This window comes from Rhamphochromis longiceps, linkage group LG19 (assembly GCF_057381845.1).
Source record: "Rhamphochromis longiceps isolate RC_006_pf linkage group LG19, R_longiceps_female_GT1.1, whole genome shotgun sequence".
NCBI classification, from domain to species: domain Eukaryota; kingdom Metazoa; phylum Chordata; class Actinopteri; order Cichliformes; family Cichlidae; genus Rhamphochromis; species Rhamphochromis longiceps.
The window spans coordinates 11,055,832-11,079,540 of record NC_140575.1 but is presented as its reverse complement, the minus strand read 5'-3'; the positions used below and the strand labels follow the sequence as shown (position 1 = coordinate 11,079,540).

General features: G+C 47.5%; 2 protein-coding genes across 4 annotated transcripts in view; one reads left to right on the top strand and one right to left on the bottom strand.

The window, feature by feature from the left end:
* Positions 1 to 23,709, bottom strand: part of ccdc88c (coiled-coil and HOOK domain protein 88C) — a 64,321-nt gene that overhangs the window by 18,174 nt on the left and 22,438 nt on the right. The window contains exons 5-21 of one of the 2 annotated variants that reach the window (XM_085392033.1): positions 23,012 to 23,070; positions 21,706 to 21,789; positions 20,946 to 21,089; positions 20,335 to 20,561; positions 19,743 to 19,824; positions 18,654 to 18,812; positions 17,493 to 17,639; positions 16,850 to 16,994; positions 16,585 to 16,766; positions 15,877 to 16,014; positions 15,514 to 15,798; positions 14,644 to 15,441; positions 12,563 to 12,690; positions 12,344 to 12,482; positions 12,127 to 12,264; positions 11,791 to 11,952; positions 11,434 to 11,711 (exon numbers count right to left, since the gene is read on the bottom strand). In XM_085392033.1, the coding sequence (XP_085248159.1) occupies positions 11,434 to 11,711; positions 11,791 to 11,952; positions 12,127 to 12,264; positions 12,344 to 12,482; positions 12,563 to 12,690; positions 14,644 to 15,441; positions 15,514 to 15,798; positions 15,877 to 16,014; positions 16,585 to 16,766; positions 16,850 to 16,994; positions 17,493 to 17,639; positions 18,654 to 18,812; positions 19,743 to 19,824; positions 20,335 to 20,561; positions 20,946 to 21,089; positions 21,706 to 21,789; positions 23,012 to 23,070 (3,295 nt within the window). Of the gene's footprint in view, positions 1 to 11,433; positions 11,712 to 11,790; positions 11,953 to 12,126; positions 12,265 to 12,343; positions 12,486 to 12,562; positions 12,691 to 14,643; positions 15,442 to 15,513; positions 15,799 to 15,876; positions 16,015 to 16,584; positions 16,767 to 16,849; positions 16,995 to 17,492; positions 17,640 to 18,653; positions 18,813 to 19,742; positions 19,825 to 20,334; positions 20,562 to 20,945; positions 21,090 to 21,705; positions 21,790 to 23,011; positions 23,071 to 23,709 lie in introns of both variants that reach the window. The other variant, XM_085392032.1, reaches the window with a different exon arrangement.
* LOC146646261 (endonuclease domain-containing 1 protein-like) lies at positions 1,830 to 9,753 on the top strand. Of its 2 annotated transcripts, none has more exons than XM_085392045.1 (6): positions 1,830 to 2,863; positions 7,900 to 8,010; positions 8,094 to 8,179; positions 8,312 to 8,420; positions 8,689 to 8,881; positions 9,158 to 9,753. In XM_085392045.1, the coding sequence occupies exons 2-6, from the start codon at positions 7,936 to 7,938 to the stop codon at positions 9,586 to 9,588; spliced, it is 894 nt and encodes a 297-aa protein (XP_085248171.1). In that variant the 5' UTR covers positions 1,830 to 2,863; positions 7,900 to 7,935; the 3' UTR covers positions 9,589 to 9,753. The 2 variants fall into 2 exon arrangements, with proteins under 2 accessions (XP_085248171.1, XP_085248172.1); XM_085392046.1 differs by having other exon boundaries at positions 2,024 to 2,272; positions 9,158 to 9,588.

Genomic DNA, 23,709 nt, shown 5'->3' with positions numbered 1-23,709 from the left:
ATATCTATATCTATCTATCTATATCTATATATATATATATATATATATATATATATATATATATAAATATATCTATATAGATATCTATATTAGAGATGGCACGATACCACTTTTTTATGTCCGATACCGATTCCGATATCATAAATTTGGATATCTGCCGATACCGATATGAATCCGATATAGTGTGTTTTAATCAACAAAACTGTTTTTTTAAATATCTTGCTGCATTTTGTATAAGTTCATACTCAAGTTTAAAACAACAACTACACTAAAGCTATTCTGTTATACCTGTATGCAAAAAAATTTTTTCATAGTTCAGCAATACTGATCAATCTAATAAACTCAAACCTACACCATCCTCCCTATTCTGGTATTTTAAAGAGTACTTAGCATATATATTAAGCAACCTAACTAATAGGGTTCCAACTCCCAGCAACAACAAAAATAAATAAATAAAAAATAGGGAACCACCCCTCACGCTCCACCTCATGATGCTTAATCGATGTAATCAACCTTAATTTGATGCAGTGTGAAAAAAAATGCACAGAAATCAATTATTTTTCAAGAAATATTAAATAGATTCAACATCTTTCTTCAACAAAATTGCAGACTGCACAGATGGTACCTTCCCAAAGGAAAAAGTACTATAGCTTACTAAGGTATATATATTAGACTTAATAGTCACTATATACAGTAATTGACTTCTATTCATTTTACATCAAATTAAAACTTTGGGTGTCAGATAATTATTTATTAAAAGCTAGACATTTTAAATGAGAATAAGAAAGAAAAGTATGTCTTTGTGCCCCCTTTTCCCTGTTAATGCCCTATTGGCCCCCCTGGCTAAACTTTGCTAGATCCGCCCCTGCACAGTTACCAGCCGTCAGCTACGTAGAAAAAGATCCTCGAGTAGAAAGTAATATTAAATACATTCTAACAACAGATGATCAAGCTTAAACGTGGTTTCCTCTTTCTGGTGCAAAGTGGGCCAAAAGCAAACAAGAGACACGGACTCGCTACAGAAAAGCCGATCAGCTGATCATTAAGCAGTTTCATGATTGAAGTAGCAGCAAGAAGAGGCAGTCGCTCCATATATCGTTTGTTAAGCTTAACGCAGGAATGCTTTACAAACATTCAGAGATGGACTTACACACTTGCTTTACTTCTCTCGGGGATAACTTTGTCGGAGATGAAATGCCGGGTTGCTAGCGAAGCTCCAAATGCTATCCAGACCACCGACAGGTCCCGCATGCCACAGCCGCTCTATCACGTGATGCATACTGCTCCGACGTGCTAACGTTCTGAGGTGAGTTACAAGTTTTGTGAGGTGCTTTTGTGATATTTAATGGATCGGATTACATTTTTTATTTTTCTCCGATATCCGATCCAGTAATTTAGGTCAGTATCTCTAATCTATATATATATATATATATATATATATATATATATATATATATCACTGACTTTCAGCTTGTTTGTTTGTGGATATATGACTGACTTTAATTATTACACATTCGCACATATATAAGTGACGTCATATTCAGTACTTTTGACAGTTCACTCTTCGGCCGCTCCATCTTATTAGGGAAATTCCATATATATATATATAAATGTAAATTGCAAAACTCAACCCCATCATTTAATTTGTTTTTGATTGAAATTGAATATTACTTAAACTCTCTTAAATTAACTTCCAATAAAAAAGGTTTATCATTGATTGAAATTCGTTCAGAAATGTTTAAGGAACGAGCTGTCACAACTTTCAAGTACAAAGTTGTTATGAAGTCTGTCACATTCCCCCCTTTCTTCTTTTTTTTATCCTTTATTTATTTATCCTTCTTATTTCATTGTACTGTATATTGTTACTCTTATTTGCCTTGTATGTCTACTGTACAAACTGAACTGGAATGACTGACTGTTCGCTTTATGATTTCAATACAGTTTGGAAAAAAAAAAACCCTCTTCAGCCGCTCCCTTCTGCCGTATTTTGCGGCAAAATTATCCACACCCACCGCCGCGCTATGAATTGTGGGATATATGGGACCACGAAGCATGCACCGGACCACGCTTGATATTTGGGGAAATCGACGGCGCATTTGGAGTATGCATTTGAAGCACACTTCGAATTGAGACAGCCGTCGTTGCGTGGCGGTGACGTAACCGCACTTAAAATGCGTACTTCAAGCGTGCAGTCTCTTAATTGGGACACAGCCGTAGAAGCCTGGAAAAACCGACGATGGAAGCCGCTTCCGGATGATGCGCCAGAGCGAAAGTGAGTGGAACTCTGACTTTGACCACGTGACCGAAGAACTCGCGACTCCGCGCTCATTTCCATACAAATTCCGTAAATGTTTATTGTATTATTTGACAGAAATAAGGTTTATCAGGACTGCGCTCATTGGCTAACAGCGGGTCCGCCGCTAGCCAATGAGCGACCACAGTCAGAGCCCCGCCCCCAACCTTAAGAACGCCTCCGAAATCAGTCCGTGACGTCACGGCGCCTACAGCAATTATCGTTCGTGACGTTTCACAGAGCAGATTTCCCTCTGACCAGTCACATCAGGTGTGTCATACACAGTGTTGGGACTAACGCGTTATTAAGTAACGCGTTACAGTAACTACGTTATTATTGTGGTAACGAGCATGGTAACTAGTTATTATGCCAAAATCAGGAACGCGTTAGTCGTTACTGGGATTTCGATAGGGTCGTTACTCGTTACTTCGTGTGTTGGCTATCGCGGAGCTTCCACAGATTCAGTAACATTAGCAAGTGGTGGAGGCCAGCAGGTGGATGAGAGAAAGGGGACGCAGGAGGAGGAGAGACCCGAGGCGGCCGCCGGTCCAAGTGTGAACTGAACTTCAGGTAAGAAGTTATGACCTGCAGTCTGAGTCAGATATAAACCAAGTTTAGGTGGAGTTTATTTTCGTTATTCTGACTTTTTCGTACTGCGTGCTAGCTAGCATGACGGAGTTTCTATACAGCTGGGTGGTGCTATGATGTTACTGATGTTGAACTTTATTTTGTTCATAAGTTATTAGAGTTGCCAACCGTCCCGTCTGGTATTCAGAGAAAAATATTACGCGTTTCTTATTGAGGTGAAAAGGAACAGTTTGTCCCGTAATTCAGCTACAATGAAAAAGGCACAAAGCTGGAGTTATTCTGTGTCTTTGCTGCACAGCTGCCTCTTCTTCTCTCATTCGCTCCCCTCCCTCTCCCGTTTCTACTTCAATCATGAAAACTGATCAATGATCAGCTGATCGGCTTTTCTCTCTTGTTTGTTTATCACCCACTTTGCGCCAGAAAGAGGAAACCAGCAGATGTCGCGCTAAACAACAGCAGCGCGTTTAAGCTTGATCAGCTGTTGTTAGAATTTATTTAATATTAATTTCTAGTATCAGCTGATGTTTGCTGGAGCCACAGCTGTAAACCTGCTGGTCATGATATGGTTTGGTTATCTGGTGAGAGTTAAACATGAAGATGAAACCAGGAGATGTCCTTACTGGATCATCAGAGCTGAACAGGTGATGGAGAAACAGGTTTACCTTTTAGGTGACATGAATGAGTTGAAGGGAAGTTATGAACTGTTTCTGAGAGACAAATAACCCCAGGATCCTTTTTTAGGTAGCTGACAGCTGGTAACTGTGCAGGTGCAGATCTAGCAAAGTGTTGCCAGGGGGCCAGGTAGGGCATTAACAGGGAAAGGGGGGCACAAAGAAATACTTTTCTTTCTTATTCTCATTTAAAATGTCTAGCTTTTAAAAAATAATTATCTGAATCTTACAACAAACGATTGATAGATTGATGCATATATACCATCAAAACAGTGTACATCACTGTCACAACAGTGTTTATTTTCATTCAAAGGCTTTCTGATTTTTCCTATAATGGTGGGCCAGTCTCTAGTCAAAATGCCCGGGACAATTTTCTGTCCCAGTCCAGCTCTGTATGCAGCTCATCTGCAGTCTGGTGTTACCTACATCTTCCTATTCAGAAGGCAGAATTTCCGAGTTCTGAGTACAATCGAAAGCACCATGACTGCAGTTTTTGTGTTGGATGTAAAAAGCGCACATGACGCTGTGACGTAGGCTAGAATCATGGCAGCAGTCAATGATGGTCCAGGCGTGGGATTTCTCTCGTGGAAATGTGCACATTATCTTTTCCTTTCTATTGGTAGGTGGCACAGTGCACTTGTGGCAAGTAAGCAAGCTAGAAGACTGGCAAAGTTATGGAAGCAACACATTAACAAGAGAATTCTGAGTAAAACCAAAGTTACTTTCCCTAGTAACTAGTTACTTTGAAAGTAACGAGTAACTTGAAGTAACTGAGTTACTTTTGAGAGAAGTAACTAGTAATGTAACTAAGTTACTATTTTAAAGTAACTTACCCAACACTGGTCATACACGAGTCTGCGGACGCCTCTCCGTCATCGGTGCCATTTTTAATTTGGCTTTTAATTTGTCACAAGGTCCAACAATCAGGACTCTGCAGGCTTAAAGAGAACCTGCTTATTAAAACAATGAAACTGTGATCCTGAGCAAACTCACTGAGAGCTTATAATAATAATAATAAACTTTATTTATAAAGCACACTTAAAACCAAGGGTATGCCAAGGTGCTTAACAAGTAAAATAGAGTATAGGAGGAGGATAATAGAAATAGGACCAAAGCAAGTACTAAATATGCAAGCAGATAACTGTCACTAATACATAGGAAAGCAACAGGTACAGAGCAAACAAGAATTTAAATGAGCATAAAAGTGCGTGATATAAAATCATAAAAGAAATATTAACTAGAGGGAAAGGCAAGATTGAATAAGTGGGTTTTTAATCGTGATTTGAACAGTGCAATGGAATCAGATGCGGAGGTCGAGAGGAAGGGTGTTCCACAGTACCGGGGCAGCCAGAGCAAACGCACGGTCACCCCGGGACTTCAGTCGAGATCTGGGTTGGGTCAGAAGTAGTTGAGTGGCAGATCTGAGTGTTCTAGCAGGAGTATGTGGTTTGAGAAGTTCACTAAGATAACTTGGCGCTAATTTATTAATAGTTTTGAAAGTAAGAAGTAATATTTTAAATTGAATACGGTACTTTATGGGCAGCCAATGCAGGCTAGCTAGGACAGAGTGGCAAAATTGGCAAAATTTCCTGGTACCTGTTAAAAGGCGGGCTGCTGCATTTTGGACTGTTTGCAGTCTAAGAAGAAGAGAAGAGGGAAGACCATAGTACAAGGAGTTACAATAATCCAACCTGGAGGTCACAAAAGCGTGAATAAGCTTCTCCAGGTCCTCATGCGGAATATAATGCCTAGCCTTAGAGATAAGGCGCAGTTGGTGGAAGCTAGATCTCACTACAGCAGACACTTGCTTATCGAGTTTGAGCGAGCTATCCAGCAGTACACCCAAGTTACTGACATAGTCACAAGAAAAACTAGCAAAGGAACCCAGGGCAGCACAGAGTTGGGCACGAGGGATTTTACTGTTGAACACCACAATCTCAGTCTTCTTATCATTTAAAACGAGGGAATTACTCAGGAACCATTCTTTGACCTCCCGCATGCATTCTTGAAAGTAGTGCAGGGACACAGCAAGGTCGTCAGTAAGTTCAAAATAAATCTGTATGTCATCGGCATAACAGTGGAAGGCGATATTGTATTTTTCAAAGATTGCACCTAGAGGGAGCAAATACAATGAGAAGAGAATAGGGCCTAAAACTGATCCTTGAGGCACACCACAACAGACCGGAGTGGAGGAAGAGGAGAAGGTGCCTAAGTGAACTGATAAGGATCTATCAGCGAGGTATGATTTAAACCAGTCGAGGGCAGTGCCTCTAATACCCACAGTGTGCTCAAGTCTTAGTAATAAAATGTTATGGTCTACCATATCAAAGGCCGAAGAGAGGTCCAGTAAAACTTGGACCATAGAGCGTCCAGTATCAGTGATTACAAGAATATCATTAAGAACTCTAACCAATGCTGTTTCAGTGCTATGCAATGGCTTAAAGGCAGATTGAAATTTCTCAGCAATATTGTTCGTGTCCAAGTACGCCTGGAGCTGGGAGAGAACTAGTCTCTCCAGGATCTTGGACAAGAACGAAAGCTTAGAGATCGGTCTATAGTTTGAAAGGTCATAACAGTCAGAATTTCTTTTTTTAAGAATCGGGTGGACTACAGCATGCTTAAAGAGCTTCTGTCGGGTACAAATGTCCAGACACTTGTCCTCACACTCGGGCATCACAGCTGCATTCAGAGCACTGCATCTGTTTAGTGGGCCCTGGAGCAGGTTCAGAGATGTGACTGAGAACAGCACCAGCCCCACCTGTGAGCCTCCTCTGCTCTTCACCACACTCCGAGTCACACCGAGGCAGCAGCTTTGACTTAAGTTCAGACCGAGTCAGAAGGAGCCGATCAAAGTGAAGAGTTACTGTTAGTGATGCTGTTAGCTTCCAGGACTGTGGGCGTTTAACCTGCCACAGGTAACGTGAGGACTGCAGCAGAATAAAAATCATAAATCTGGAATCAAAGCAGATTTTTCCTGGCTGTACTTTACAAAGCAAACAGCACAATTTTCTGCGTAACCTCTGACCTCTGGACCTTCACTGAATATAAAATTACATTAACTGATGGAGCGATGGAGGACCTGGAGGGTCTCGCTGATTAATAACCATTTGACCAACTGCGCTGTTGTGTTAAACACAGCATGGCAATAAGTATGTGAAGGCTCTCAGTCATCCAGGTCATCGTAGTCAAAGGAGCTTGCAAAGAAAAGCGTCTGGACTTCTTTAAGTTACTTGAAGACATTTCACCTCTCATCCGAGAAGCTTCTTCAGTTCTAGGGTCCCCCCACAGAGGGACAAAAGGACCCCCTGATGATCCGCTAATCGCCTGAGCCAAGGTGTGAAACTGGGTGTGGGTCCCAATCAGCCAGGGTTTCGGGTGAGCTCATTGTGAAACTTGGCCTTGATAGGAGGTTTGGAGTCTTCACACACCCCCTGTTCTCAGCTCCCTGTTGGAGCGGGGGGGGGGGCTGGGGCTGGAGGAGGAGTTGGCCGTCCGATTGGGGTCTGGAATCTGGGGCCTCCCTGCTGCTGCCAAGCCGGGGCGGTCTGCTTCTCTCCACCCCAGGGAAAAGGGTAACACCACCTGGGTCCTAGGGTACCTAGACCTGGGGAGGACGGGGATGTGGCCCCCCCACACCCTCTAGCAGATCATTACATGAAGGAACCTTTTAAAAACAAGCGCGTTCATGCTCACAGGTGTGCACACGGGTGCTCACACACACACAAACTACACCCTTTTTGGCTCCTACCTCAAAGCACACTGTGCGCTGTCGATCTTACGTGCTGCACAATAATGTTTAATATTTAGTATTTACTGTTATATTCACATAGATCATTGTGATGTTGTTTATTATGTTGCTCTTTTTTTTGCTTGTTTTCTCTTTTTTCTTTCAACAGGTGATCCAGGTGATTGATAGATGGATTTTTGTCTGTTTGTTTTGTTGGTTTTTGTTGTTTGCCCTTTATCACCGTGAAAATACATTGATGGTTTTTTTTGCACTAATAAAGTTAGTCAGTTATATCGTCAGTTATATCATTATCGCAAATTTTCAAATATAGATCATGATAAAACTTTTGGCCATATTGCCCTGCCCTAATAACAGCTTATTCAGAGCAGATAACTTTCCGCCTGAATCAGAGGAGAATGAGAACATTGTGTTTTCTAAAGGGTGCATTTAGTTTTAGAATATTCTGATTTGAATCATCGTGTAAATTAAAACAGAATATATTCATCATGTTTGCGCTCTGGAGCATTGATGGGACGTTAGTGAGATTCTGGCTCTTTCGTTGCGTGCAGCTGCCTCCTTCCAGCACAGTGATGAAAATCTCGGGTCATTTCTTGTGTTAGGTGTTACTCACACGGAGGATCTCAGACTTATCCAGCATGCAGAGCTCGGTGACCGTGTGCTTCCTCCTTCTCGTCTTTCCCGTCAACGCACACGTCGTGGAAAACTTTGAGGTTTGTGTGTCAGTGCGTTCATAAAGATGATAAGATGGTTTCTCTGTGTGTTTAAACCTAGTTTCTGCTGCTCTGTTGTGTAGACGTGCATGCAATACTTTTACAACGGGCATGTGCCAGAGTGGACTCCCAATGATCACGTCCACATCTGCCAGATGTTTAATAACAGGTAATGATCATATTAAATAAAAGTATTTTTTTATTCTGTTAAACTGCAGAGCTGGACTTGATGATCTGTCGTTACTATTGTGAACTTTACTTTTAAGATTCAGTCTTTCTAATTGACTCTGTGAACCACCAGATACTACTTTGCCACCCTGTACGACACCACCAACCGCATTCCCGTCTACTCTGCTTATGTAGTTGAGGATGGAAAAAGTTCAGAAACAGACTGGATGGTGGAGCCTCAGGTATACGACAGCTTTGTAAATGAGACCCACTCAGGTTTCTTCCACAGACAGCTGATCCCAGACTTCCTGACAGATGCTAAAGCTGCATCACACATTTAACATTTCAGTGAAGACTGTAAAAAGTGATGGCATTTGAGAACTTTGTGTATTTAATATTACAGTAATACACCAGAATGAGTCGTTTTAATGTAAACAAAGTACTGTGTGCATGTAGATCAGCTGACCTATAACATGTTTACATCACTTCATGTCGATCTTCTACCTTTAGCTGGTAAATAAGAAGTTTGAAAAGGAGATGATGACACAGGATTCACTGATTTACAAACATCGTACACTAGACCCTATAGACCCTAAGGACATAGGAACGAGGCAGGCAACAGATGACGACTACAAACAACTTACAAAACAATACAAGGATCAATACAATCGAGGTCACCTGAATCCCAGCTCACATCATGCAGGTAAGAGAGGTCGAGCTGTTCTGAGGGGTTTGTCGTGTGTCTTATGCACAGTAAGATGTACACGCGTGTTCTCACATGTGGGAGACAGAACACGGTCCCAGGAACATGAACCAGAGAACACAGGAAAGAAGAAGACTTTAAACACAAGACCTTTAAAAATAATTACGTTCTGTTTATGAGGGAAATGTATTCTACACAGCACTTTATCATAACCTGCTACGCTCTCATCCACCCACCAATCACATCCTTCTTCTGTCTCTACATCATTTTCCACAGATGATGCTTCCAAAGCCACCTACACCCTGACCAACATAGTTCCTCAAAAACAAAAGCTGAATGAAAAAAGGTGGAGTCGACATGAGGCCAAACTCAAAGGTTGGGCCAAAAATTACTCCGTCTACGTTCTGGTCGGTGCGACTCCATCCAAAGGAAACTGGATCAAAAGAGATAACCAGCCAGGTGTCAACATCCCTGACTACATGTGGGTCGCCCACTGCTACTATAACAAGACATCACAGTCTTATGAGAGTGGAGGTGCCACAGCTAAGAATGTTGAGAACCAGATCTACGAGTGCACCCTGTCACAGCTTCAAGCCTTTCTTGGAAAACACAACCAAACAGCTGCAGGTCAGCTGTTTCACAACGACTGCTATGTGGAGCAGGCTGCAGGTGCGTCTGCAGCAGCAGGAAATCCTTGTGACATATAATCCAGAAATACTCACGAGATCACTGATCTCTGCAGAGTAACGCAGCTCATCCTTTCCTCAGCACTGCACACATGAACTCATGTAAACAGTTACTGTGATCTTAACTGTGTCGCACAAATGTCAGCATGTTTATGGTGCAGGTGAACACATGCTGTCATGCTTACAGGCGGCTTTACTCTGAGAGCAGCTTCACTGCAGCTTGTTGCTTATTAAAATCTGATGAAATGCTCAGTGTCGCGTGTTGGTGTGTTCAGTCAAAATCAGCAAGTGTGACAAACTTCACTAGGGATGGGTATTGATAAGATTTTCACGATTCAGATTCCATTTTCGATTCTGTTTAACGATTCGATTCTTTATCGATTCTCTTTAAAAAAAGGAGAACACTAAGGTCGATTAGCTTAGAACTTTGTTTTATATCTTTTATATCTTCTCTTTGAACAAGATAGAAATTTAGGAGTAACGTGGCCTTACAAACCCAACAGTGAGATCTTAAGAGATCCACAGCCTACGGCTCTTCAATGGGGTGTCACAGGGTCCCCAGGAAAAAAAATTGTAAATGTAAAATAATAAAATAAATATTCTTCTGTAGCAATAACAAAGTATAACAGAAATTCTTCTGTAGCAATTACACAAGAATATCCAGTAATGTCCCTGCCTACAATTAAACACATTCACTTACTGAAAATCATCTGCTGTGGCAAATGGGTGCAAGGCTTTGACCACAAACTTAGTCACTGCTCGCTGACATTCGTCTATCCTGGCCTGAAAGGAGACGCTACCGGTAGACTGCAGCGAGAGCTGCCAGCATCTGAGCCAGACTCTGTCTGTCTCTCTCATCATGGTCACCTAAATGCACAGCAATGGCAGGTTTTGTAATAAGGCAGATCGCGCTAACATAATATGCACTGTTAGTTGATTATTTACCTGCCGCATTAACGGGAGAGGACGTGCAAATGTTACCGCTGCTGCTGGGTTGAGATTCACGAGTCCGGAGCGGAATTAAAAACACGACATTCATTTAAGGTCATCGCGTGTTTTGTGAGCAAATGCTTTTGCATATTCGTAGTGTTTCCTCCCTTAAATGAAATATCTACTTTGCAAGTATTGCAAGTTGCCCTGCTGTCATCCGTTCTCGTAAAGTATAACCAAAGTTTTGAGCGTTTGAGCCGCTTAGGCGCCGCGTTTCCTGCCAGGTAAATGATGCTCTGCAACGTGGTGACGTCATTCGGGGCGACTGGAATCGATAAGGGAATCGTTTGCAAAAATGGCAAACAATTCCAAGGAATTGAAACAGTGGGAACCGGTTCTCAACAAGAACCGGTTTTCGATACTCATCCCTAAACTTCACTGAGCCGATGGAGGCTCTGACCTCAGAGTGCCGACGCCTGATGTTTCTCAGCTGGAACAAACACATGTAACCCCAGAGAGCGAGCAGCAGAGCGAGCAGCAGAGCGAGCAGCGACGCTCCATGCTCATCAGACCCTCTGCTCTTCATCGCCATCGTGACTGCAGCTGCAGTTTCAGAGCAAACCTCTATTTAACTGTGAAAGGAGGAAGTGTCATTGGGTCAAAGGTCGGCTGTCTCGAAGCGTCTCTCTGAGAGTGGTTCAAATTCATGCACACCTCGCAGGTATTAGCCTGATTTAAGGGGTCAAAGGTGAAGCTGACAGAACAAGTGACACAGACAGGAAGTGACACGGATGGGTAGATCAGCTAAAAGGAAACTTGCGGCTCAGGAGCGATCAGGAGCCGTTTCCATGGTTACACTCGGCACCCTTTCTCCCACCTGTGCTGCTTCCTGTTACCTGAATCATTCCAGCGCTTCACGCCGACGCGTCCACTTACTTGCCGTGCAGCGTCCTGTGCTCGCTCTCCAGCGCCCTCTGTTTGCCCTTCAGCGCTGCGTGCTGACTGATCAGCTGCTCGTACTCGTGAGCCTGCCTCTCGTGAACGCTCAGCAGGCGCTCGTGATCGCTGAGCACGCCCTCTCTGGCTCGCCACGCCTCCTCGCGCTGCCGCTGCCACGACTCCACCTCCGTCTCCAGGGCAGTCACCTGGCCTTGCAGCACGGCATTCTGGGCCATAAGAGAGGCGCTCTGAGAGGAGAGGGTGGAGTTCTCCACCTGAGAGGACAAAGAGATGAAGCGTGAGCGCGATGGCCTGAGTGTAAACTGGGTCGAAGTTACACGTGCGTGAGCGTGCCTGCAGCTTCGCCGTCTGCGTGTGCAATGCCGAGTTCTGCTCCTGCAGCGTGGTGGTGTGCCGCTGCAGCGCCGCCATCTGGTTGTTGAGGGAAGTGTTCTGGTTCTCCAGCTGCTTCAGCTGCTCCTTCAGCAGACTGCTCTCCGTCTGCAGGGAGGCGTTCTGGACCAAACAAACACAGTTTCACAGCAGTCACACAAACTCATCCATCAAATTAGCGTTTTTCACGTGTGAGAACATTTCTGAGGTGCTGAACAGGAAACGTTCCTGTGCTGCTATAATCATTAACAGTGATAACATCATTATTAATGATGATGATCAGAAACAGCGGCTCACGTTCTTCTCCACGTCGATCAGGTGATCTTTGATTCGCAGCAGTTCGGCCGTGGCGCTGCGGTCAGCCGCCGGGTGCTGCTGGGAGTTGTGGTTTACTTCCTCGTGCTGCTGATGTGAGGCGGACGCCGTTTGACGAGCCTGCAGCGGGAAAGAAAAATGTCAGACTGTCGCACAGCTTCAACTTTACAGAGGCGAAGGCGAGGGCGCGTTTCCTCACAGCTTCCAGCTCCGCGTGAAGCGTCTTGTTGAGGGCGCCGCTTTCTTCCAGCTTCTTTTCCAGGCTGGAGATTTTCTCCTCCTTGACCTTCATGGTCTGCTGGACGGTTTCCTCCAGCCGAGACTCCAGCAGCCTGTACCTGCTGACATTCAAACACATCCATGAGTCCCTCGTCAGAGATCCGCTTTAAAGTGAACAGGTGAGGTCGCAGGGTCGTACCTGTCCTCCAGCGTGTGCTCCTGCTGCAGCAGCTTCTCCCGGTTCAGTCCGATCTTCTCCAGCTCTTCGTTCAGTCGCTCCAGCTCGACCTTCTGCTGCTGAACGCTCAGCTTCTCCGACACCAGCTCCTGCAAAACCGCAACACAAACACCGCTGAAGGTCACGGGCGCTCGGCATCAGGCTCAGAGCGGCCGACGTCGCCGAGCGTCTGCAGTACAGCTGGGACATATTATACCTTTCACGGTAACACCGGTGTAATTTTAGGCAACGATAAGAAAATGAAACATTGCGATAGAACATGGGTAAAACACGCATGTGCGGTGCCTTTGTTTTCATACAAACATGGCGTAAAAAAGCACGGCGGTGGAGAACGAGAAGGCAAACAGACGAACCAGAACTGGTTTGTAAAAGTGGAGCAACCGCAGTGATGTGGAACTGGTTTGGTTTTCGTCAGAAAGCCACCAAAGCACAATGTTTTGTAGAACATACCAGTGGGCCATCGTGGTGAAGGGAGGAAACACCACAAACCTATTTCATCATCTGAAGCAGAAGCGCTTCGAGTACAACACAGCTGTCAACGAAGAGGCTTCAAGCTGACAAGCTGACTCAACAAACAGTCGGCTTTAAATAGCTGCAGGCCTTAGCCAACGCTGGGGGTAACGAACTAACGCAGAGACGCATCGTTTAGGATATGATGCCCACTCAGAGTGTGGAGGAGGTTTCACACAGGTGCATTTGCTCTGTCACATGTTTGTAGCTTTAATGCAGATAAAACACAGCTGCTTGTTCAAGTGGAAATAAACTGATGATTTTTTTGCACTAATAAAGTTGAGTTGTAAAGTATTTAGTCTCGCATCAGTTACATGGTGAGTTACATCGTTTGGCCACACTGCCCCGCCCCACTCTGCAGGTTTCCAAAGAGCCGAGAATGAACAGCTGACGCAAGTTACAGTCTGTAATATGTGCGTTTTCAGACTTGCTGATTGGTTGTTCAGGACTCGATGTGGCGCTCACAGGAACCTTCCACGCTGATGCTGTAAAGAACACCCCAGTGTTCAGTACCTAGCAGTGCAGCGCCCCCTGCTGGCCTTCTGGTGTATATGTCGGTAAAGCTGACCGAGCGCCTCGTCTTTGATTGAGATTCAGATTTTGATACATTGTTTTCATTTTACTGCTTTTTTTGCAGTTCTGAGAGCAAAGAAACTGATGAACCCTTTAAAGCCCACCACAGAACCAAGTCCACCAGAGCTGACCTTCATATTTTTACCTGCTGTCGTTCCATCTTTCAAGCTGCTACACATCAATACAAGTTTTAATAACATGCATGCATTAAGCCGTAGTAACTATATACCCTCACCTTTGTTGTGAGGTGTTTTATGTACTTGCGTTTTATTGTATTTTATATTTGTATTTTATTGTACAGCACTTTGGTCAGCCTTGGTTGTTTTTAAATGTGCTTTATAAATAAACTTGACTTGACTTGTTTTTACACATATTTCCAAACAGCAAACTGACTGAGTGTCTCTGTAGTTTTATTTTTGAGCTACACTCACTTTTATAAACTTCAGGAGAAACTCAAACTTAAACAGTGCAGTTTAAGTTCAAGTCAAACACGCTCCTCTGAAAGGCCCTGTAGGAAAAACTATGTTTCCCACAAGAAAAAAATGACGTCACTTCCTGACATGCCATAGTAGGAAGTGCAATGAACAGCTGATCGGATCTGCAAAGCGTGTTTCTGGATTATGACGTTTTTTACGTCCCTTCTGCAAAGGACGAGCTGAATGCATGTTATGGAAGTGCGGCTCCTCCGGTCTCACATGCAAAAACATTCCTGCGACAGCTTATGCAGCTGCAATTCTCCCGGGATTTAAAAGTAGTTACTCGGAGCGTGTGCGCTCTGATGGCAGCCTCGCGGTCTCACAGGCGTCAGCAGCAACGAGGAGACCGACACAGACCCACGAGTGACGCTTCTACAGCTCACCTGCTCAGATCCAAACTCTGAACTAGAATCTAAATAACCCGCCCAGCGGCGCCACGGACACCTGCTTAAACGAAGCTCCTCCCCCTGCCCCTTCTCTCACCTCTCTGAGCGTGGCCAGCGTCCTCTTGTCGATCGTCGCTTGTTTCTGAAGCTCCTTGTTCTCTCGCTCCACCTCCTTTGCTTTCACCGCCGCCTCCTTCATTCGCTCCACCTCCTTTTTGAGAGCTCCTCCCTCCTTCGTGACCTCGGTGAGCCTCCTGGTTTTCTCCTCCAGCTCCGTCTCCTTCCCCTCCAGGAGCGTCCTCATCCTCCAGCTCTCCTTCTCCAGCTGCTTCCGGCCCTTCTCCGACTGCTCCAGGTCCAGCTGGAGCTTCTTCCTCTCCTCGTCTCCTTCCACTCGCCTCCTCCGCTCCTCCTTCAGCTCCTCCACCTCCCTCTTCAGGTCCTCCTCTCTGCTTTCTGCCTCCTGCCGCCTCCTCTCTTCCTCCACCCTGTCCTCTTTGCTCTTCTCCATCTCCTCCTCTATGTGATGCTTCTCCTGGTTCAGAGCTGTCAGGTTCACCTCCAGCCTCTCCACTCTCTTCCTCTCTCCCTGCGCCTCCTCCCCAGCTTGATCCAGCCTCCTCTGCAGCTCCTGCATCTCCCTCTGCGCCTCCTGGAGCTCCTCTTGCACAGTGGTGAGGCGGGTGGATGAGGAGCGCAGGCTCTCCAGGGAGCAGCGGAGCTCCAGGTTCTCCTTGGACAGCAGTCCGTTTTCAGCCTCCTGCTTCGTCAGCCGCTGCAGCTCCCGCTGGCTCTCCTCTGCCTCCCGCTTCAGCCTGTGCACCTCCTGCTCCAAGGAGGTCACCTGTTTCTCCAGAGCCTCGGAGCGCTCGCTGCACGCCCGCAGAGACGCCACCTGGAGGCGACACGGGCACGTTACACTTATGCTGCAGTGAGACTCGTCAGAGAGGAGGAAGCGTTTACGTACCTCTCTGCTGAGCGCCTCCCGGCTCCTCTCCAGCCGCGCCACCTCTCGCTCCGCCTCCTCACACCGCCCCGCCCGCTCCCTCAGCCTCTCTGCCTCCTCATTGGATACTTTGAGCTGTGTTTCCAGGCTGGCCAATCGGGAGCTGGTGTCGGTGATGCTCTGGTGCAGCAGGCGGTTCTCTGATTCCACCTCGCGGACCCTCGCCACGCTGTTAGACTGAGCGCGCTCCTGAAGGGACGCCACTGCCTCCGACAGGTGCTGCTTCTCGCTCTCCAGCTCTGAGATCTGATTGGACAAACAGAAGTCAGCCGGTCTCCTCTGCGACTGACAGTGAAGGAGATGTTACCTGAGCGTGCCACACACCTGCCGGTCCTTCTCCGCCTTCAGAGCGTGCATGTCGCGCTCCAGACTCTGTTTCTCCTTCAGTAGCTCCTCCCCCAGAGCCTCCATGTCCTGATTGGTTATTTTCTCCTGGTCCAGTAAACCCTGCAGACGCTCCAGCTGAAACAAACACAGGTGTTGCTTTTAGAGACAGGGGAGTGTTTCAAAGCTCACTGAGCTTGAATGATGCTGCAGGACGTTAAAACTGGACAAAAACAGTTAAAACTGTGCCGTTAAAAGACGAGACGAGTTTGTTATCAGGGTTTCACGTCGTCATGTTTACTCTCTGAAAGTTCCCCTGCAGCACAGACGGAAACACAAATACTGGACGAATGAAGGTTTACTGAGTGATGTTCATGTTTGCGTGCACGACTGGTGCACCTGGAGTCAGGTGGAGACAACGGCTTGTGTGTATGAGTTTTACTGTAAACCTTAACCGATGAGATCCATGTTTCTTTATTGATCAGCTGTGTTATCAATCAGTAAAAGTTACATGTATGTGTCTCATATCAGCATCTAGACTAAACGCTGCACGCCTGCAGGACTGAGACGCGATGCATCACTGTTACTGTAAAATCAAATCACCGCTCAGATGGCAGAAATCAAAGTTTATTAAACTTTAATTAAAAAACAGAATCCCCACAGCAGCGCCTCGAGCCAGTGAACAGCAGGAGTGACTGTGAGTCCCACCTTGTTGCTGAGACTCTGGTTCTCCCGGTCCAGCTCCTGCGTGTGGAGCTGCTTCTCCTGCAGGAGGTGGTTCTCCTCCTTCAGCCTCTCTATGGACGCCTGCAGCTCCCGGTTCTCCTTCTCCAGCTTCAGCATGCGGCTGGAGACGCACTCGTTCAGCTCGTCGACCAGAGACTTACGGGCTGGGCGGAGAGAAGAGAGCCGGTTACCAGTGTACAGACGGGTGGAGGACAGACAGGCTGAGGACAGACAGGTGGAGGCTCACTCTCGGTATTGTCGTGGTTCTTGGTGAGCTGCTCCAGCTCCCAGCCCAGGTGAGCCGACTCGTTCATGCTCTGCTTCTGTCCGATCTCCAGCAGCATGTTCTCCTCCACCAGCTCCTCCAGCCGTCGCCGCTCGCTGTCCCGCTCCTGCAGACAGGTGGAGGGACAGACAGGTGGATGATGATTTTTACAGAGACCAGCGTTCTTCTGGTTTCTGCCCACTCTATTAATTGTTTATGCTTTTCAGGGTCCCAGGGGGCGGAGCCTATCCCAGAGGTCACAGGGGGAGGGGCGGTGTATAGACTGGGCAGGTGGCCAGCCCATCACAGACGTGTGTGCTGTTACACTGCATTTTATTATAGTTTGTTTATCACCTGAGCACGCTGATGCCATGTGACCGTTTGTCACAGGAAGTAGGGATTTTTTACAGGTAAAGGGGGCGTGATCGTAAACGATGATGATGAGAACTTCAGAGGCTGACCCTGACAGTAAGGGGAGGTGCTCTCATCCTACGTGTGTTAATATACGTCACACACCACCCAGCCACCATCTCGTCACAGAGAGAAAGCTTTGTGTCAAGAACATCTGGAAACATCTGGCGCGGTCACTGTGTGAACCATGTGACGGCGTGGGTCTGGGTCGTACCATCTCCAGGTCGTGGATCTTCGCCCGCAGTAGCAGGTTGTCTTTCTCCAGCGTGTGCAGTTTGTCACAGCGCCCCCGTGAGGCCGACAGCTGCTCCTCCAACAAAACCTTCGTCTCCAGCAGGGTCAGGTTGTCTTCGCGGAGCTCCTGGAGCACGCACGCAAGCACACACACGCACGCACACACACACACGCACGCACACACACACACACGGTCAGATTAAGTGCAGAAATGTGTGCGGTGTGAGGACATAAACAGAAACATGAAAATATTAAAACCATGAAAATAATCGTTCACCCCTTTGTCTTTTTTTTTCTGTCAGCAACGACATTAAAACCACCTGACATCACCAGGCCCCTCCCCCGAGTGGAGGTGGTGTGGATGCCACACACCTCTGCAGGTGTCCTGGAAGCTGTGCGGTGAGGTCTGTGTACATCACTCTCAGTCAGGCATTAACCGCCTGACAGAGGGCGCCGCCACGGAGGCGTGTGCAGGTCTGTGGTTAGGGAGGGGATCAAACATGAAAGCAGGACCCAGGTGTCCCAGCTGAACACCACCCGGAGCACCACCCGGTCTGCACACACTGTTGTTCTTATGCTCATCTGTTTACAGCGTTCAATTGTCGCTCCTTACACAGACTGTATGCAGAAGATGGGAATAGCCAGGTATTTGTCTGTGAAGGTTCTCAGTCATCCAGGTCATCGTAGTCTAAGGAGCTTGGAAAGAAAAGCGTCTGGACTTCAAGTTGCTCTCATCCAAGAAGCTTCTTCAGTTCTAAGGTCAAATGGTGGAGAGTCCCAGATTTAAACCCAGTGGGAGTTTCCCCTCCACAGAGGGACAAAGGACCCCTGATGATCCTCTAATCACATGAGCCAAGGTGTGAAAGCGGGTGTGGGTCTGGGACTCTCCAGCATTTGACCTTAGAACTGAAGAAGCTTCTCGGATCAGAGGTGAAACATCTTCAAGCAACTTGAAGTCCAGACGCTTTTCTTTCCAAGCTCCTTAGACTAGCCCTGTATTTGACTCCCTTTTGGAGCCAGCCTGAAGCGGACGCCAGAGGACCCACAGCTTCCTGTTTCAGGCGGCGTGCGGAGGTGATGGTGGTGTTTGTCGGTGGCTTTAATGTGGAGGCTGCTCTGTGGTGAGACGCTCTGGTTTTACCTCCACTCGGGTTTTGTAGAAGTGAACGTCATTGAGCTTCTCTTTGCATCTGCTCAGTTCGGTCTCCAGGCGGTCGACGCGAGCGGCTCGTTCCCGCATGGAGTCCACCTCGTCCCGGTACACCCGGGCGGAGCGCGCCTCGACGGACAGAGACTGGTTCTGAAAAATAAAACAGGAACACGTTATCGTCACTTCCTTCCTGTTATTAATCCAAACCTCACGATAAAAGCGCCGCCACCATCCAACCACTCTGTACGAACCCAGAGCAGCAGCCTGCTTAAACTTCTTCTATACAAACGCTCTGATCTCCTGATGCTCTGTAATCTGTTGGTAATTTAAATGCTGAAGCCGTGCAGGATTACACGTCATCCTGTTGTACACTTATTAATCTCTGCTGCGTGCTCAAAACCAGTTCATCAAACTGGGACAAAGTGACTGAGACCACTGCAGAGGGGGATGACCCTCCATCAGATTACATGTGAGTCTAATCCCAGCTCTGTGAGAGGACCGTGTTAGAAATAATCCATCGTGCAAACCATGTTCAGCTGGACAGAGCCGTCCTCCAATCACAGCCCACAGAGAGCAGGTCAAAGGTCAAACTGATCGATCCTTTTATGTAGAATATGGGCTCATCCTCAACCTGATGCAGCGTCGTTCCTGCTGAGGAGCGGTTCCAGCTGCTCCAGATGTTTCCAGCCTGTATTCAGTCACCGTCCGCCCTCACAGGCCGCCACAGAGCTCCACCCCGAACACCTTCGCCTCATCAGCCGTCAGATGTTTCCACAGCTCCGACTTCTCCATCTTTCTGTTGCTCCTGGAACAACTTCATGGCAGATCCAAAGTGAGCAGATAAGAAATGCTCAGGTTGAACATTGGATGCTCTCTGTGGACCATCTTTAAATAATTACAGGCTCTGTTTTTGCTTCCTTTTAGGAAGCATCCCCTGCAGACGAGGATTCTCCCAAAAGCTGAGCACGACTCACACCGGGACGCAGGAAAACGAGCTTCCACAGAAACGCTCCTCACGGACACATGACCGCCTACTGTGGCTCAGCGCGTCAGTGATGTGTGACTCGTCCTGTTTCTCACCTCCTGTTTTAGTCTCTGCAGCTCCTGATCCAAACGCTCAGCTTCATGCCTCGAATCCATCAGCTGCTCCGTCTTCTCCTCCCTGCACACAGACACACACACACACACAGACACACGCACGCACGCACACACACACACACACACACGCACGCACCGTTAGTTATCTGACGCCAGCAGCACGCTCGCTCTGAGAGCACCCTGCTATTTCAGTGGTTAACGTGGTCGAGGTCGTGTGTTAGATTTCGTGGCTCCGTTTGTCTCTAAACTGTTTCCTGTCGGTCACCAGTTAAACACACACGTCCTGTCAGCGTCGTTATGGAAACACCATCGGCGCTCTGACCTTCATGTAAAAAAAAAAAACAAAAACGTGTGAGTGTGTTCAGCAGAGAGCTGCCTGGGTCAGTGAGTAACGCAGGCGTGCCTGCTGTTAACCTCCAGTCACGTGTCTCCGCCCTGTGATTACAGCGGCGTGGTCGTGTACACACGGCCTGTGAGATGTGCTGGAGCCTCGTTAGCGTTAGTTTGAGGTAAACATTACAGCTCGGGCTCGTCAGACTTTATTGGACGGGCGTGTTTGAAGGCGGAGACTCACAGCTCCTGTCTGTATCTGCGGAGCTTGGCTTTGGTGTCGGCGAGCTCCACGGACAGATGTTGCTTCTCTTCCTTGGAAAGCGCCGCCCCGGCCGAGCCGCCATTATTCACTCCCGCCCCCACGGAGCTCCGCCCGTGCTCTGGGCCGATCGTGCCCAGGACCCTGCACCCGTCCTGGGGCTGCTGACTGGACAGGTAGTCCCTCTCCTGGGTCAGGTCCACAATCACCTGTAAGGCAGGTGTCAGAGTGGGAAACGTGAACACTTCAGGTGAAATATGTTGAATCTCGTGTCAACAACAACAACGGACGTGAGATCGATGCGATTGGTCCAATCAAAGCTTCACACGTGACCTGCGGTCCTTTAAAGCTTAACCAGACGAACGTTCTGACCACACACTGAATATGAGCTACTGTGACCTCCCGTCAACAACACATCACAGAACGTCACATGGATCATTGAAGGCGACCAATCACGTTATTCTGAGACGTTACAGTTTTATCATCTCTCCTTCAGTTAAACACGACCTTCAGACTCAGCGCCTTGTTCACAGACATCACGGCGTCTGCGTCACGCTGACGACATGTGTATAAAGCTGCGTCTGCGAGCGTACCTCGCTGGCTTTGTCTCGCTGGTCGATGAGCTGCCGCAGGGACGCCGCCATGTTGCGGGACAGAGGCTCGAGCTCCTCGTGGATGATCTCTGCTCCTTCCTCCAGCCAGGACAGGTCCAGAACATTCAGCTGGTTATGGGTCACCTGACACACACACACACACACACACACACACACACACACACACACACACACACACACAATGCAGCTGAAATTTAGATTTTAAAGTTTCTAAACAGTTTCCTGCTCATGATGATGTCACAGTGAGTGTTACACCTGCTCTCTGGTTCAAGCCTGGTGCTGATAAGCCTAAACCAGAGGAGGGGTGTGGCCTCTCCTCAGGTGGTTGAGCGGTTTAGTTGGCTAATAAACAGCGACGGTGATCGTCCCGTGCTGGTTTCTGAGGGGTCCCTCCCCTTCAGCCTCTGCTATTGATACAAAATGATTTCTAAAGACTCAAGTTCAAAGACGTTTTAGCGTCACAGTCGACACAGACGCCAGCAGAAGGCCACGTCTCTGCTCAATGCAGGTGGCGTCCTCCTGGAGGCGCCAGAGGACAGTCTGCAGGTTAACCTGAACGCTGTGAGGCTGACGTGGGTCAGCACCTCCAGATGAAAACAGGCAGCAGGTACACACTAACGTGAGGGTGCTGCTGCTGCAGCGGCTCCACCTGGGACAAACTTTCCCGGGTGGAGACGCTGCAGCAGCACCATGTGATCAGTGATCAGCAGTGAAGCTGCTCTCAGCAGGTTTCAGTCACCTCCTGGATGTGAGACACGATGGCAGCCTGAGTCTGGATGTCCAGCAGCTTGATCTTCTCGATCATCTCCTCCTTACGCTCACACTGAGGAGACACACACACAGACAGACACACACAGAAAATGAAGGATTAAAATCAAATAGCAGCTGTTGCTTCTCTTGTTTGTTTGGTGGGTTATTAGTTATTTAGTTATTCAGCATCTTTAAAAACAAGATGACAGACGTCAGAAAACTTAAGTTAAAAATGAAAGTGTGTGTTACACATTAACAGCACAAAGAGTAAATAAAAAAACGACGTCACATAAAAGTCGAGATGGTAAATACGTCAGTAACAGGTGGACTCGGAGGTGAGGGGCTGTGCAGTTTATATCCACGACCCAATAAACACTGATGATGTAACTGCATGAGCACACGTCTGCTTTCTTACATTCAAAGCACAAAAATGAATCTTTGGATTCTGCTCTAAACTCACGTCTGTCTGGCCCACACATCGCAGACTAACTGCAGTTTTTAAAATCCAGCGTGCTCGACACGTCCGGGCTGATGATGTCAGACGTACAGCAGCAAAGCTCAGAGAAATCAAAGCATAAAGGTTCAGGTGGGAGGAGGCAGGTGTGCAGGTGAACGTTAGCAGGTAGAGGGCTGAGGGCAGCGTCATCCTCACTGATGTGCTTCTACCGTTAGTTGTCAGGTGTGTGTCTGAGGGCGGGGTCACAGCTATTTAATGGAACAACAACATCATCATTTCCCTGTGGTTTATCCTCCCTCCCTGTTCCCCTCATGGCCTTCCTCTTCCCGGGAACCAGTCGAGCAAGTGCAGGGAGGGAGGGAGACAAAGGGGGAGAGGGAGGGAGACAAAGGGGGAGAGGGAGGGAGACAAAGGGGGAGGGAAATTAGGAAGCTGGGAGAAACAAACAAAGAGAGGTGAGAAGAAGACGAGGTCGCTGCATTCAGAGGGATGGGAGAGCTGAACAGACCGAGCCCACCTGTCAGCACAGGTAAACTCAGCTCGATACATCTGGATAAATCACTTCCAGGGAGGAGCGGCTTCCAGCAACACGCTAAATAACCTGACTGTGATCAGGATCCACGGGGTTAACAGAAAAACAATTGACTGGTGTTTAAAAGAGCGAGAAGCCCCGCCCACATCCAGTCCAGCCCTCGTCAGCAGGAACACGAAGAGACGGCTGTGCTCAGACATGCAAAACGACACACACACAAACACGATTCCTGGGAGAGGCAGTGTGTGTGTGTGTGTGTGTGTGTGTGTGTGTGTGTGTGTGTGTGTGTGTGTGTGTGTGTGTTACCTGCACAGCACAGCCCAGAATCAGCAACAAAAGCCTCTTCAGTTCCTCCATGCTCTTTGCTGAGGGAACAAAACAGAGAAACTCGTGGTTACAGTCACGCCACGGCTCGATACACGGCGCCATGATGTCACGCCACAGCAGCAGCGAGATGCGGCAGTCACGCCGTCCGACCTCTGAGAACATCTGAGAAATAAATACAAACCACTTTTCAATCACACACACTGGTTTAAATCCTGCATCTTCAGCAGAGCGAAGGGCTGATAAAGTCTGTAAAGACGAGGCTTAAAGCATGAAAGCTACACAACTCTGTCACACACACACACACACACACACACGTTTTCCCAGGAAACCTCCAGAATTTGGGACCCCTGGACTTGATGAGTGTGTCTAATGAAACCGTCTGCACCTGTCACCTGTCAGCACAGCCTGGCCTCAGGTGTGTGATCAGCTGATCTCTGTGCACAGACGCTCAGTGCGTTCGAGCGTCTCAGCTCTCCTCACTGCGAGGACACCGTACGGGTGGCGCGTATGGACGAGCCGCCCCGGAGCAGCGGGCGGTCTCGTTCTAACAGCTGGGACAAAGTTTGAAGGGATGAGCACCGCCTGCTAGGGCTGCTCAATTAATCGAATTTTAATCACGATTACGATCTGGGCTTTCAACGATCATTAAAAATGACTGAGCCGATTATTAGCCCCTC

Coding starts and splice junctions, on each gene's coding strand:
- LOC146646261 (XM_085392045.1), top strand. CDS start 7,936: ATGCAGAGCTCGGTGACCGTGTGCTTCCTCCTTCTCGTCTTTCCCGTC. Junction 8,011..8,093: donor ACGTCGTGGAAAACTTTGAG/GTTTGTGTGTCA, acceptor TCTGTTGTGTAG/ACGTGCATGCAATACTTTTA. Junction 8,180..8,311: donor TGCCAGATGTTTAATAACAG/GTAATGATCATA, acceptor GTGAACCACCAG/ATACTACTTTGCCACCCTGT.